The sequence below is a fragment of the Balaenoptera musculus genome, chromosome 2, assembly GCF_009873245.2.
Source record: "Balaenoptera musculus isolate JJ_BM4_2016_0621 chromosome 2, mBalMus1.pri.v3, whole genome shotgun sequence".
Taxonomy (NCBI): domain Eukaryota; kingdom Metazoa; phylum Chordata; class Mammalia; order Artiodactyla; family Balaenopteridae; genus Balaenoptera; species Balaenoptera musculus.
Genome location: NC_045786.1, coordinates 101,378,853 through 101,394,014, shown reverse-complemented (window position 1 = coordinate 101,394,014; position 15,162 = coordinate 101,378,853). Strand labels below are relative to the sequence as shown.

Genomic DNA, 15,162 nt, shown 5'->3' with positions numbered 1-15,162 from the left:
CTAAAAATCTCATTTCCCAACACCAGGGGGTGTCTATCTATCCCTCTATCTGTCCTACCCTGAAGGTAAAGATTAGTCCCAAGCCTTTTCCTCTCTCCTTTTATATACACACTAAAGCTCCCTCCCTCCCATTACAGAGTTTTGGGTTCAGAAAGTTGTCTTTTTATTGCAGCTTATCTGTTTGTCTCTCATTCTCTCTGGACCTGAACAAATTTGTCTTTCTCTTGGTCTGTTCAGCCTTCCGTCTCCGCACCACCCACGATCCCCTTTGGTCCGGCTCTCCTTTCTTTCCATACCTGTCTTCCACCACCTCTCTATAAGGGCTTCCTCGCCTTTCTGGGCTCTTATGCGTCTCTGAACCTCTTTATGTATCTACCTTTCTTCTCTCTCCCTGTCTCACTACTTCTGTATCAGTCCCTTCTCATCTCTCCCACAGTCCCCACACTAGAAACAAAGTCACGGTGTTTGCGCACAACATGCCTCGCGTCGCCCCGTTCTGGACCGCGACATTCCACCGTGCCCCTCCGCGCATTCCAACTGCAAACAAAGAGTTCCCCTCCCCCTCCCCCACTTTTTCATGTCCCAATTCTTGACTGATGTAGTACCAACTGTCCCAACTGCCCCTCGCCCTCCTTTCGCCTCCAGTCGGCGGATCTCCAGCTCCAGGACACTTAGCACCAACACCCGCCCCCCCTTCCCGACGCACCAGATTCCTGCGCCGACACCCCCGTTCGTCTCGCACACGGCGCTCCGCCCCTCCAGGAAAGTAGATCCGGCCAGGCAGACAAAAGTTTGGGAGAGAAGTTGAGTCGGTGCTGAGTGTGTGAGCGAGGGGGGGCGGGGGCCTGGGAGAGTGGGGCTGCCGGGCGAGTCGACGCGTGAACAGATAGACCTGCGGACCGGACAGCCGCGGCCGTAGGCACTTCTAGCCCCGCTTAACCCCTGATGCGCGGGGGGACGCAACCCCTCTCGCTGGGGGATGCTGCGGGATTCTTGGCGCCGGGCATCCGGGGCGCCCGCTAAACCCCTGTGCCTATCCTGTGCCCCTGGGGAAGCGAAGTCCGGCCGCAGGGAAAGAGAGGCGGCCGCCGAGACGCTGCAGGGTGCCGGGCGGGGAGGGGGCTGGAGGCCCCAGGCCCGAGGGCATGGAGCGGTTAGGGGAGAAAGCCAGTCGCCTGCTGGAGAAGTTAAGACTCTCGGACTCCGGCAGCGCCAAGTTCGGCCGCAGAAAGGGTGAATCTAGCAGGTCTGGGTCTGATGGGACCCCCGGGCCGGGCAAGGGGCGCCTGAGTGGGTTGGGGGGACCTAGGAAATCAGGGCCCCGTGGAGCTACTGGGGGACCTGGGGATGAGCCGTTGGAGCCAGCCCGGGAGCAAGGCCCCCTGGACGCTGAGCGGAACCCTCGCGGCTCCTTTGAGGCGCCGCGCTACGAAGGCTCCTTTCCCGGGGGACCGCCTTCCACCCGGGCCTTGCCTCTACCTCAGTCATTGCCCCCCGACTTTCGGCTGGAGACGGCCCCAGCCCTAAGCCCCCGCTCCAGTTTCGCCAGTAGCTCAGCCAGCGACGCGAGCAAGCCGTCCAGCCCCCGGGGCAGTCTGCTGCTGGACGGGGCGGGGGCTGGTGGAGCCGGAGGTAGCCGACCCTGCAGCAACCGTACCAGCGGCATCAGCATGGGCTACGACCAGCGCCACGGCAGCCCCCTGCCCGCCGGGCCATGCCTGTTTGGCCCACCTCTGGCCGGGGTTCCGGCGGGCTATTCCTCTGGAGGGGTGCCGTCCGCCTACCCCGAGCTCCACGCTGCCCTGGACCGACTGTGCGCTCATCGGCCCGCGGGGTTCGGCTGCCAGGAAAGCCGCCACTCGTATCCCCCAGCCCTGGGCAGCCCGGGAGCTCTAGCCGGGGCCGGAGTGGGAGCGGCAGGGCCCTTGGAGAGACGAGGGGCGCAACCCGGACGACACTCGGTGACTGGCTACGGGGACTGCGCCGCGGGCGCCCGATACCAAGATGAACTAACAGCGTTGCTGCGCCTGACGGTGGGCACAGGTGGGCGAGAAGCCGGCGCCCGCGGGGAACCCTCGGGGATTGAGCCGTCAGGTCTCGAGGAGCCGCCAGGTGCGTTCGTTCCAGAGGCCGCCCGGGCCCGGATGCGGGAGCCGGAGTCCAGAGAGGACTACTTTGGTGAGTGAGAGAAGTGGTTAGGGACGGGAAGAGACCCGTCACCGCATTCGGTTCCCCACTGCCCCGGCGGCGGGCGCTGGGAAGTCGGAGGCAGAGACGCGGGGGAAAAGAGGCAAGAGGAATTTCCCCTTCCCACTGGGTTTCAGATGGACCACGGGCACCTTATTCCTGCTAAATTCAACCCCCCTGATGATCTCGTGAATCCCAGTTCCTCAGCTTTAGAGCCTGGGTTTTTCGCGGTAGGAGGCCTTGTTGAGGGGAACCAAGTGGGGCTGGGAGAGCATCCCCCCATCTTGCTCCCCCCTCGGCGGCGTTGCCCCTGCAGGCTCCTGCGCGCCGCGCCCCCAGCCGGGCCCAGGCTCCGCCCGCAGGAATTCGGGGAATGCGCGGGTGGGGGGGCGGGGCGGGTGGGCCGCGTGCGTGCCGGCTCCTGCCCGGGCGCTCCAGGTGCCCGCGGGCGGGGCCGGCCGCGCGGCACTGGGCGGAGGTGGGGTGCAGGGGGTGGGGGAGCTGCTTCCTAACACGCGCGGGAGCTGTGGCCGCGGTCGGGGAAATGGAGCCCGGGGGGAGGAAGAAAGCCCTGGGACGGAAAGCAGGGACCCTACTGCTGTCTGGCCCCAGTCCTGCTGGCTCCGTGCGTGGGTGGGCATTTAAGCCGAGACCCGGTGGTGTCAGCTTCTGTTTTCCCATCCTCCGGAAGTCAGGGCAGAAGCCTTGACCACCGGTACAACATCACCCCTGGATGGATGGCGACCGTGTATAGCTGCCAGAAATAACCCGGGCTTCAGTTCTGGCCATAACCTGCTCAGAATTCAGGCACGAAGTAGCCCCTTATTTCCTCCTGCTAAAGAAACCTGGTCGCCGCCTCTCTCCCGGACGCAGTTACCTTCAAGAAGTGTTAATTGATTATATGTCTCGGCTATGGGGGGGGATATTGGTGTCTTGAACGATCTTTTAGCCGAGACCCACAGGCACCACTTCACTATATAAAAAAATGCTAATCTGATTGTGATAGGAAGTACAGAAAGAAGTGGAGGGCCCGCCCCTAGGTCTGTGGGCCTCTTCAGTGTTCCCAGCATCTTCTCACCTTTCTCACCATCCATGTTCCTGCCCCGGACCCCATGCTCTAGAACTCTGTGGCTAGAAATGTAAATAGAGAGAGGAACCCAGCCAGGGAAGGAAGGTTGGGAAGGAGGTTCAGAGGTAGCAGGGCTGCAGGCTGGTTCAACTCCAACCTCCCCCCATTTCCCCCCCCCCCCCCCCCCACCTGAGAGAGGAAAACCCAGAGCAGATGATGCTTTGGGTCCAAGGGAGACTAAGTGACGGATCCTTTTAGCAGTTTCTTTTGAGGCTGGGGGAGAAGTGGCTGATGGGGTGGAGGAATGTCTCCTTGGCTAAGCCATCAGAACCAGAAGGAAGAAAGGAGCTGGGAGAGAGTGCAGTAAAATGGCAGGAAGAACCTAGGAGTGGATATGCTGGGTTAGAGGAGGTGAGGCGGACATGCCTGAGCAGTTGGCTCTTGTCTTCCCGTAATGTCCAAGGCTTCCCAGAGCAATGGCTCTGACAGGGCCCCCTGGCATGGCAATCTTGGGGCAGAGTTCCCCTCCCCTGGGGAAGCCGAATTTTGACCCCGGTGGGGGGGAGGCGTGCTTCTCTCCCTAGGGGTCAGGTTGCCTCCTCTGACAGAACCCCCAGCCTGACTGTACCCTCCTACTCCTGCCCCTAGTAGGGGCCCTCTTCCTTGGCTACAGCCTTGCCCAGCTGCCAGAGGGTGGGAGCAGGACAGGCCTGGGCCCATCAGTCGCTGCAGCTGCTGCACGGGCTCCCAAGCCCCTGGGCAAAGACTGGATGGGCCCCAACAGGCAAGGAGTGTGGCAGTGTGCCGAGGGGGAGAGGTGGGGCGGGGTGAGGCGGGCCCGTTGGGATCTGTTCCCCAAAGACAGGCCCTAGCCCTCACTCATGGGCCTGGAATTGGGGAGTGGAAGGAGGGAAGAACACACCCAGGAAAGGCGGGTGCCAGAGCCAGGTGTTATGTATTTTAGGGGAGATGTCAGGGAAGAGCAGTTTGGTTCTGTTCCTCCTATGATAGAAGATGACAGGGAGACATTAGGGGTTCTGCCACCCTTCCCCCCCTTCCTCTGCAACCCTCAATCCTTGGAACACACCCTGCATTCTCAGCAGCCACCTCCCCAGAGGAGTCACACTCACATGGTCCCCTCTGCACAGGGCCCTCTGCTGAGCCAGATCCTTCTTTCCATCTTTGGAAGCCTAGAGGTACAGAGCAGAAGTCATTCTGTAGCTGAATGGCAGTTCATTTGACAGATGGGGAAGCCGAGGTCCTGGAGAGGCTTTCTGGACCTGGCGTGCTTTCACTAGGAAGTTTTTTCCAGCCTGCTGCTGGGCCCTTATGGGCTCACATCTCTGACTGTCCCACACAGTGCAACGGGGATCATATGTTGCCTGATTAGTCTTTTCTCCCCAACAGAAACCAAGCGTCTGAAGTCCAGGGACCATATCTTTGAGCTTCTCCAATTTTCCACAGTATTGGGCATAATATTGTTGCGAGGCACTAAATAGATGTTCAGAAAATGTCTGTTGATTAATCAGTGAACAAGAATAAGTCTGCCCAGCCAAGACCTTGCTGCATCCCATTAACTCTCTCTTCCCAAAAGGGAGCCCGTCAAAAGGAGGCCGTGACTGGTGGTCCTCTGCCATCAGGAAAGATGAGGAATCCCTGGTTTTGAGCTGGGGGAGTGCGCTCTGATGCTGACAACCTCTTCTCTCCTCTCAGGCACCTGTATCAAGTGCAACAAAGGCATCTACGGGCAGAGCAACGCCTGCCAGGCTCTGGACAGCCTCTACCATACCCAGTGCTTTGTCTGCTGCTCCTGTGGTGAGTGCAGCCCCCAGACCTTCTGGACCAGGGCCTGAGGCCTCAAGCACTCTCCGCACATACACACTCATGAGTGCCTAGGGAAAGCAGGGCTTGTGCTTCTCCATTTGCTGGTCTGGCCCCCACCTTCTCTCTTGCTTCCCTTCTCTGTGCTCTACCTGGCTCTCTCCCGCCCGCCCCCATGTTGGGTCAGCTTGCTGAGGTCAGCCCTCCCTCTGCTGAGCCTCTTTCCTCCGCTCTATTCCTCCCTCTTTTTTCTGCCTTCCTGCTTGCCCAGCCTGGACTCCCTCCCAGCCCTCCAGCCTCTCCTTGGAGGGGCTTGGTCTTGGGCAGCCGAGTTGCCTGGGGCGACAGTGAAAGACTGGAATGTGGGAAGGGTGGGGTGGGCTGAGGGAGCGGGGAGCTGTGGGGGAGTGGAGAGGGGGGTTTTCTCTCGGCTGGTCAGAGTTCAGCCACCTCGCTGGAGTGCAGGCCACTGGGCCATGCCAAGCTGATGACATCACGCTCCAGGAATGCCCGCTGCTGTTAGCTCAGGAGGCCCGCCTGGAGCAGGGGGTGCTCCCAGCGGCCTCAACTCCCCAGCCTTTCCCTCACCTCCCTCATTACCCGGCCCCCCTGCTTACCCACTCTGATTCCTTTGCTGGACCTTTAATTTCCTATCTCTGCCTGTCTGACTCCAGCCACTCCCAGCCCCTGCCTGGCTCCCTTTAGGTTCATCTATCTGTTTGTCCTTCTGTTTATAGAGCCTCTTTTGGGAATGTCTCTTTCCCTCTCTCTACTCCCTTGTGTCTCATAAGTTTCTAAGTCAACTTTTCTAAACCACTGGGCAGAGCTGGAAGTGGAGATTTTGATGAGAAGAGGGCAGAGGTAGGAAACTTGCCAATTCTCATTCCTCCTCATCCCTGATAATTTAGACACCCTGGAGCAGTTCCTGGGTGTTGGTTTCACGGGGAGCGGTCCTGCCTTGTCTGCTTGCAGAAGATCCTGGGCTGCTGCTGACCCCGGAGACTCTGGGTCCCTCTAAGCTTGGGGAAGCAGCCTAGTGCAGCAGGAAAGGGGACCGACTTTGCTCCCAAACAAAGCACTTTGTCCCCAGCAGTAGTTCCAGTATGTCCTGACCTCCATGGAGCCTATCCCTGGGAGACAGACAGGGCTAGGAGAACGGGAGAGCTGTGCAGAAGCTCCTGGGTTGAAAGGTCCCAGAGGGCAAAGTCCATGACAGTGTGATTGTCTCTGAGCGCATTGTAGGGCCCCGTGTTCAGAGCTCCTTGACCTTGTCCCCCAGCCTGTGGTTGGCTTTGCTTTCCCAGGTGGCTCCCCGAGCAAGCACAGGCACTGGAGAAGGCGGCACCCCTTTAAAGCAGGGTCACAGAAAACTGTTGAGGGGGCAGGAGCTGGAAGAGCAGCAAGCAAAGGAGTGGGGAATTGGCAGGAGTGAGACCAAACAAATTGGAATTGCATCAGATGGGGTATTTGTGTGGGGAGACGGGACAGACAGCAGTTAGGCGGACAAGCACTGAAATCCAGATTTAAACGCATCATGAAACACCGGAGAGCAGTTACCCCATGGCGGGGACGCCCTGTGCCTGGACCCTGGGAGAGGCTCCAGCCCCTTGTCTACTGCTTCTAGGGCGAACTTTGCGCTGCAAGGCTTTCTACAGCGTCAACGGCTCTGTGTACTGTGAGGAAGATTATCTGGTGAGTGAGGGGTCCCCTGGGCCTGGAATTGGCTCCCACCCCTTTCTCTGTGGCCCACTGGGGTTCCACCCATCAGGTCATTCTCAGCCCGTAACATCCTCCCTTGGTCTTCTCCTCCTAGTTTTCAGGGTTTCAGGAGGCAGCTGAGAAATGCTGTGTCTGTGGTCACTTGATTTTGGAGAAGGTAAGCACAGTGTCTTCAGCTGAGACTGTGAGGCTGAGGGGCCGAGGGGTGGAATCAGGAACTAAATGCATACTGAGAAAAGGTGGGGGGAGGAAACCTATCAGCAACTACTTGCATCCCATTCTTCCCGAGAACCACTGTTTACAGTGGCTTCTCTTTGCCTATGGGATCAAGTCTGGACTCCTCAGCCTGCCACCCCAGGCTCCTGTGATCTCTAACTCCCTAACTCTGCAGGCACAGCCCGGCCCTCCACCTGAGCCAGCAGCGTGGGGTCCTGAGGCTTAATCCCCTTTCTGCTACTGGTTGGGATCAGTTGAAGCTCAGTTTTCTTTTCTGTAAGGAGAAGTTGGGTTGGATCAGTGGTTCACAGCCCTGGCAGCCTAGCAGATCACCTGGGAAGAAGTAAAGAAAATACCAATGTTGGGTCATCACCAGAGACTGTGGTGAATACTTCTGGGTGGGACCCAGGCATTGATGGGCTTAAAAACCTCCCTGGGTGACCCTGATATGCAGCCAAGGCTGAGAAACACTGGCGTGGAGGCTCCCTAAGACCTTTTTCAGGGTTTCTGCCTCCATTTTAAGACTCTTTGGTCCTCCCAGATTACACAGCATTGTTCTAGGACGAGAGCAGGGGCTCAGATGAGGTTAGTGGGAGCAGCAGGGAACGTCTTCGGTAGCTGGAGAGCAGAGACTGATTCTCCTCCCGCCCCCCGAGCCAGATCCTCCAGGCAATGGGAAAGTCCTATCACCCCGGCTGCTTCCGATGCATCGTTTGCAACAAGTGCCTGGACGGCATCCCCTTCACTGTGGACTTCTCCAACCAGGTGTACTGTGTCACAGACTACCACAAGTGAGTGCCCCGCCCAGGGTGTGGTGTGGACCTGGGCTCAGGGATTCCCCCCACCTCAGCTCCCCTCTGTCCTCTCTCTTTCAGGAATTACGCTCCTAAGTGTGCGGCCTGTGGCCAACCCATCCTCCCCTCAGAGGTCAGTATGTCTGTGTTCTCCTGCAGGGCAGCCAGTGCTGCTGCCTCTGGGGAGGGACTGGGGACATGCCGCCTGGCCTCCCCTGGGAGGCAGTGGTGCTGAGGAATGTACTCCGCGAAGATTCCCGTGTGACTCTGCTCTCTGGGTCATCACCCTGACCCCAACATCCGGGCCTGGACTTGTCTGACAGCCTTGCTGGACCCAGGCTCCATCTCTTTTCTCCCAGTCCAGAGAAGGAGACTTTCTTTGAAGTCAAGGTCACCAGCCCCCAGATGTAGGGGCTGGAAAAAGGTGGGAAGAGTCCTCAGGGCTGGTAGGAAGGGGTCAGAAATGATTTACGCTGTGTGTGCCAAGGGAGAGAAGCCAAAAGCCCATGAGGAACCAGGCCCTATTGGGTCTCCTCGTCCCCGGCTTAGCTTACGTTACTGATGTAGCCTGCCCCTTTCCTTTCCCTCTGTAAGGCCTGAGCCCCTGGACAGAGGCGAGGCTCCACGAGGGGACATGCCTTCCTGGAGGCAGTGCCAAGGAAGGAGAGGGGGAAGGTTCCCACAGGGTTTGCAGAGGCCACCTCAAAGCTGCAGACGGTGGCAGAGAGGCTCTGGAGGCCTCTGTATGATCTTCCCGTTGGAAGGGGGGCTGGTGGGGGAGGGGAGAGTTGGGGTTATCGTGCTGCTCTCATGCCCATGGGGGTGTGCATTATTTCAGGGCTGTGAGGACATTGTGAGGGTGATATCCATGGACCGAGATTATCACTTTGAGTGCTACCACTGCGAGGTGAGTGTTGGGTGCCCGGGATCCCAGACGAGAGCTAGAAGGGGGTTGGGGGAGTGAAGTCCTAGAACTGCCAGAGTCTGTAGGAGAGGTCTAGGATACGGGAAACCAGGAAGGTGCTCTGACCCATCTCCAGTCTCTTTCGCGTCCTTCAGCCACTCTCTCTGGGTGTGGTCGTTTAGTCCTTTCTAAATCTGGCTTCCCCAGAGTCAAGACTCCTAAAACTAGGGACTCCTGGTAACAGCTGGAAATGGGAGCCTGTCTCATTATTTCTGCTGTAGCAGCGACACCTGGCGTCCAGCTGAGGTATTTTCTCAGGTTTCTCTTCTGGGAGTTCATCCCCCTCCAGCCCCGCCCCCTTTTTCCCAGTCACTGGGAGTCTAGTGCCCAGCAGGGCCGACTTCCACGATGTGCCCGGTGCCTGGGCTGAGGTAAACTAGGTGTCCTTCTTCCCTAGGACTGCCGGATGCAGCTGAGTGACGAGGAAGGCTGCTGCTGCTTCCCTCTGGATGGGCACTTGCTCTGCCACGGCTGTCACATGCAGCGGCTCAATGCCCGACAGCCCCCTGCCAAGTATTGGGTTGGCCAAAAAGTTCCTTCGGTTTTTAAGTAAAAATAAAAGAGACATTTTTCATTTTCACCAAGAACTTTGTTGGACAGTGTAGTCACTGTTTTGTTCCACTACCTTCTACCATTTTTCAGGCAACTTCATAATTCCATCTTCCCAAAACTCTCTTTTTGAGCAAAGAACTGTTCCAGGTGCCTTTTACAGTCTTCCAGGGAATTGAAATTTTTTCCATTAAGAGAATTTTGTAAAGACCGAAATAAATGGAAATCCGAAGGTGCAATGTCTGGTGAATACAGCGGATGAATCAGAACTTCCCAGCCAAGCTGTAACAGTTCTTGCCTGGTCATCAAAGAAACATGCGGTCTTGCGTTATCCTGATGGACGATTATGCATTTTCTGTTGACTGATTCCGGATGCTTTTCATCGAGTGCTGCTTTCAGTTGGTCTAATTGGGAGCAGTACTTGTTGGAATTAATCATTTGGTTTTCTGGAAGGAGCTCATAGTAAAGGACTCCCTTCCAATCCCACCGTATGCACAACATCACCTTCTTTGGATAAAGTCCGGGCTTTGGTGTGGTTGGTGGTAGTTCATTTCGCTCGCCCCACGATCTCTTCCATTCCACGTTATTGGACAGTATCCACTTTTCATCACCCGTCACAATTTGTTTTAAAAACGGAACGTTTTCGTTACATTTCAGTAGAGAATCGCATGCGGAAATATGGTCAAGAACGTTTTTTTTTCGCTTAACTTAGGTGGAACCCAAACATCAAAGCAATTAACACAACCAAGCTGGTGCAAATGATTTTCAGCGCTTGATCTGGATATTTTGAGTATGTCAGCTGTCTCCCTCATTGATTGTTCTCAGTTAATGTCTTGATTTGATTGTTATCAACTTCAACTGGTCTACCCAACCATGGAGCATCGTCCAGCGAGAAATCTCCAGCACGAAACTTCGCAAACCACTTTTGACACGTTCGATCAGTCACAGCACCTTCTCCATACACTGCACAAATCTTATTTTGCGTTTCAGTTGTGTTTTTACCTTCCTTGAAATAATAAAGCGTAATATGCCGAAAATGCTCCTTTTTTCTTCCATCTTCAATATTAAAATGGCTACACAAAAATACACCGATTTTTATAAGTTTTTTTTAAAATGCACACTGATATGATAGCTGTCACAATACAATCTAACAAAATTGTTTCAAATGAAGTTAAAGACAACTAAGCGCTACTAGAGCCATCTTACGGAAAACATCAAACGAACTTTTTGGCCAACCCAGTATATCTGAGATGCAGTCACTGCTGCTGCCGTCACCACCATTGACAAATTCCTGTGGCCAGTGGGCCCCTCTGAGGCCAGTCAAGAAAAGGAAGGCACTCTGTAGCCCTGGCAGAAGAGTCCTCTAGGGAGGGCCCCAAGGGCCAGAGACCAAAGATCAAGACATTCCAAATGGATTGTGGAGGTGGAGCCCTCCAGTTGCCATGATGTGGGTGACTGGCCTTTCCAGGTGTGCAGCCTGTGCTGTAGCACATAACAGGCACACACAGGCGGGTTCCAGTATTTTCTAAAGGTCTGATTCTAGTCTGTATCTCTAGTATACATTTGTGTGCACACGGGCACACACACACACTCTCTCTCTCTCTCTCTCTCTCTCTCTCTCTCTCTCTCTCTCTCGTCAGGGGACTCTTACACTTGGTTCATTAGTAGTAGTTCAGCTCTCCAGACCTGCTGCCTCACAGAGGAAACCAGAGTTATATCCACCACAGCTCTCAAACTGTGAGGTTCCAGGAGCCAGAGAGGCAAAACACTTTCACTTGGTTCTGATCAGTTTGGCTAGATCTCTTAAAACCAATCCACTAACAACTTGTTTACTTAAAGTTCACCTGATGACCAGTTTACCAAAAGCTGAGTTCCCTTTCGGATATTTTTATAGCCATTTAGTTCTGTTCTTTTTTGTCACGCTTGGGTATTTCAAGGATTTATATCTTTTCATCTAAGAGTACCCCTGAGTTATCAGCAGCATAAATTTATCAAATTTGCAGCACTTTGTAAATGATGAGATTGCTTCCTACCTTTATGGATATCTTTTTCTGTTACCTACTTTTCAAACTTTTTTTTTAAAAGTTTCCAGCAATAAATAGAATTGGTACAGACGTTTTGTGTATCATTTTTTGTGTTTCTTAATCCAATATTCTTTTCCAAATTAGATGCTTTGAAAACTGTAACAGAGCTCATATGATTTTGATGCCTTGGTCTGTCTACTACATTCCTGCTGTTAAAAGGCCAATAGAGTCTCAACAAATAAACAGGCATGTGGCATACTCAGTTGACTAACAAAGGTGTACAGACAGCAATGAAAAGTGAAAGGGTGAATCTGCGAAATCTTTTTGAAATGCTGCAGATTTGATAAATACTTACTTGAAACTGTCTCTAGGTGAATTGGTTTTAGGCAAATTAGTCTGATAACCTTTGATCCTTAGTCTTTATTCTCCACCACTTAGAGTTTCATATTGGAAATGACTCTTGAGAACAGAAATTCCACATTTAGGGATGATTCTAAGATGACTTTGCCAGCCAACCTGGGAATTGCATAAAAGAGGCCTCTGATGGGCTTCCCTGGTGGCGCAGTGGTTGAGAATCTGCCTGCTAATGGCAGGGGACACGGGTTCGAGCCCTGGTCTGGGAAGATCCCACATGCCGCGGAGCAACTAGGCCCGTGAGCCACAACTACTGAGCCTGCGCGTCTGGAGCTTGTGCTCCGCAACAAGAGAGGCCGCGATAGTGAGAGGCCCGTGCACCGCGATGAAGAGTGGCCCCCGCTTGCTGCAACTAGAGAAAGCCCTCGCACAGAAACGAAGACCCAACACAGCCAAAAATTAATTAATTAATTAATTAAAAAAAAAAAAAAAAAGAGGCCTCTGAGTGAAAGTAAGAGATCAGATTCACACCATGGAGTGCCAGAGCGGAGGAAATGCACTTTTTTGGGGGGGGCAGGGTAATGTTCTGAAACAAAATTACGTGTTCTACAGCTGGGATTGTTTCTTCTGAACTATTGTTATTAAATAAGTGAATACAAAGGCTCTGTGACTGGGAAAATCTCTCACCAGGCTGCTCCAGGTCTGGGAAATGCAGACAAGCACGTGTAGCCTTACATCCATCCCTTCAGTTCTTTTACTCTTGGGGGTCTTGTCCACTCTGTCACTCTGATCCTTTGTTTCTTACTGTGGTTTTGGCCTCCCTCTGCCACTGACTGGCTGATTCCTTTCTAGGTCTGTGCTCATCTGTCCTAACCCTGAGGGGTCCCCAGGACTCTGTCCTTGCCACTGGGGCTACTTTCTCCTTCCTGAGGAAAAACAAGTGCTAATATCTGATGAAGACGGGCCCAGGGAAGGCAGGCCATGGCATAGGAGAAGACCCAGCTGCTGCACGGCATCGCTGGCAAGTTCCAAGTGTACCCCACATCTCAAGAGCTTCCCTTCTTCCTGTTCACGGGGAGATTGCTCATCCTTAGCAGTTCTATTTACTATTTCCCGTTGGTATTGAAAGATTCATGGGATGCTGCCAAGGATACAGCAACAGGTGGACCTTGTTTGGCCAATTTGCCACCTGATTTTCATCAACAGCCAATAGGCCTGAGACGGCGAAAGGGGAAATGGAAGAATTATGGATCCGTTTTGTTTCTCTTTAGATGAGAGTCACGGACAGGGGTCAGGCTTTCACAGCAGACTTGAGCTATTTGCTCTGGCCAGCCCTGTTTGCTACAGGCCCGAATGGGGTTTGTGAATAAGCCGGCTGGTGCGGGTTCTCTGCCTTACTTCTTAGAGACTCGACTGCTTCCCCTTCCCCCTGGAGCTCTCAAGGCCGCGGAAATGGTAAGACTCCATTTATAATCAGGCTGGAGACCATCCTCAGTCAAGAAGGACATAAGAGAAAGCTGTTTCAGGGCACAGAAAGCCATTTGGATGAGGTCCCTGAGACTGTACCTAGATGGAAGGGAATAAAAAGGGGGGAATAAAAAGAGACTAACAGGACTGCGAGAAAAGGATTGGGAAGAAGCAGTGAGTTGAAGCATTTTTCTTTCTTTTTTTTTCTTTTTTAGAAGGACCCATACCCCAGAGCTGGCCTAGGGGCATTCAGAACCCTAAAGGCAAGACTCCACAAGAAGGGCAAGGGTCTAACCGATCTCAATCCTCTCCATCCTCTCCTCCCTTGCAGCAAGGAAGACCTAAGGCTGGGCCTCTGCTGTGTCAATTGCTTGTGGAGGGCCCTGTTGTCCACGCTTGGCCCTCGTTGGGAAGGAGGTCCTAAGGTTTGACCTTGTAAATCTGAGCAGACTATTCCTGGCACATATAGATTAGACTGGTGTAACTGTGATGGTCGGGAAGTCGTCAGAGGCAAATTCTGTCCACTGTGGGTATTATTTCAGCTACTATCCTCTTAGAAAGGATAGTGTTGACCCATGTGAAGGGAGCAGGGAGAGGTGGGTTAGGAGGAACATCTACTAAAAGGTACTGGTTAGGCATGTATCCTAGAGAGTTACAGCCAAGCGAGGTGTGCGTTTAGAGATATCCCCGTCACCTCATTTTACTGAATGAAGAAATAGAAACTCTGAGTGATGATGGGACTTACCCAAGGTCACACAGCTGGAAAATGACTTTCCAACTTCTGAAGACTAATAAAGAGCTTATTTCCCCTCTTCCCTCCCACTACCTACCCCCACCCAGGGACTCCCAGGGCATCAGTAAACTGTAAATGAGACAAGTGCTTCACTATGACAGATAATTAGGGCAAGTTTTAGTGGGAAAGCCAGGGAACACGAGAGATAATAATGAAAACTTTTGGTTCTTATTAGTGCTTTTTTGTTAATTAGGATTAGCAATCACCAAAGTACCTTTAAGAGCACATTAGGGGAAACAAAGGAAATATACTGCAGGGGAGTCCCTGTCCTTGAGGAGGCCACAGTCCAGCCAGGGAGATAAATACACACATAAAATGCGGTGAGAAAATTACAAGCAACATGTCAACAAATGCAAAGAAATTGAGTGTTACAAACGAGACCTAATGCGCAGGGTACAGGTGATGAAACAGTCTGGCTTAGAGTGTAGATCAGAAGGTGGCAGCCCACTGGCTAAATCCTGTCCCCAAATGCATTGAGTTTGGCCCACCGGGAGTTATTTTCTATAGTACTAACTTGAACCCTAGTTGAAGAAGGAAAAAATGCCAGCTAATAGATGTAGAAAGAATGACAGAATTGGGAAAATGGCATTTTGTGAACTTTGATAAAACTATTGATCCTAGCAAAGATTATTAATTGGTGTTAAAAACCATAGGTGAAATCATTGGTAGACAACTGCACATTCATACAGCGCCAAGTAACACTGTCAGTTTACAAACTTGAGGACAAAAATGTAACTGTATATTGGAGGGATCAGACTGTCATCACTCATTTCCTGGAAACAGTCTTGGTATCACTTACCAGTAGGCCAGTTCTGGTATGAGGCAAATACATAACCCAACCTAGCATATATTCTAGCTGCTCCCTACCCCAAAAGAAGTATTAGATATAACTTACAGTTTACAGGAAATATTGGGGATAGAGAAACGAACTAATGGACACTAGGAGGAAGCAACTGGACAAATCTAGGAGGTGAAGCATTCTGCAGGGCAACTGACCAGCTCTCTTCAGCAAGTCAGTATGATTTTTTTTTTTAAGCCAAAACTGCTATGAAAGAGACTTAAGGTATACAATAATAATCCAATGCATGGTCCTGGATTCCCTGTTAGTTTAAACAAATTGCTACAAAAGATGTTTGTGGTCAACTGGAAATGTTTTAATATGAACAGGGAATTAGATGGGGTGAAAATTTACTGAAATGGAAAGG

The 15,162-nt window shown here is 52.9% G+C and overlaps 1 protein-coding gene across 5 annotated transcripts; it reads left to right on the top strand.

The window, feature by feature from the left end:
- The first annotated feature begins 814 nt into the window (after positions 1-814).
- Positions 815-9,408, top strand: AJUBA (ajuba LIM protein). 5 transcript variants are annotated; one of them, XM_036844000.1, is made up of 8 exons: positions 815-2,178; positions 4,970-5,071; positions 6,762-6,769; positions 6,891-6,953; positions 7,673-7,803; positions 7,888-7,939; positions 8,645-8,713; positions 9,168-9,408. In XM_036844000.1, exons 1-8 carry the CDS (start codon positions 1,146-1,148, stop codon positions 9,321-9,323), a joined length of 1,614 nt encoding a protein of 537 aa, XP_036699895.1. In that variant the 5' UTR covers positions 815-1,145; the 3' UTR covers positions 9,324-9,408. The 5 variants fall into 5 exon arrangements, with proteins under 5 accessions (XP_036699895.1, XP_036699894.1, XP_036699897.1 ...); XM_036843999.1 differs by having other exon boundaries at positions 6,702-6,769; XM_036844002.1 differs by lacking the exon at positions 6,762-6,769 and having other exon boundaries at positions 6,898-6,953.
- The last annotated feature ends 5,754 nt before the right edge of the window (positions 9,409-15,162 follow it).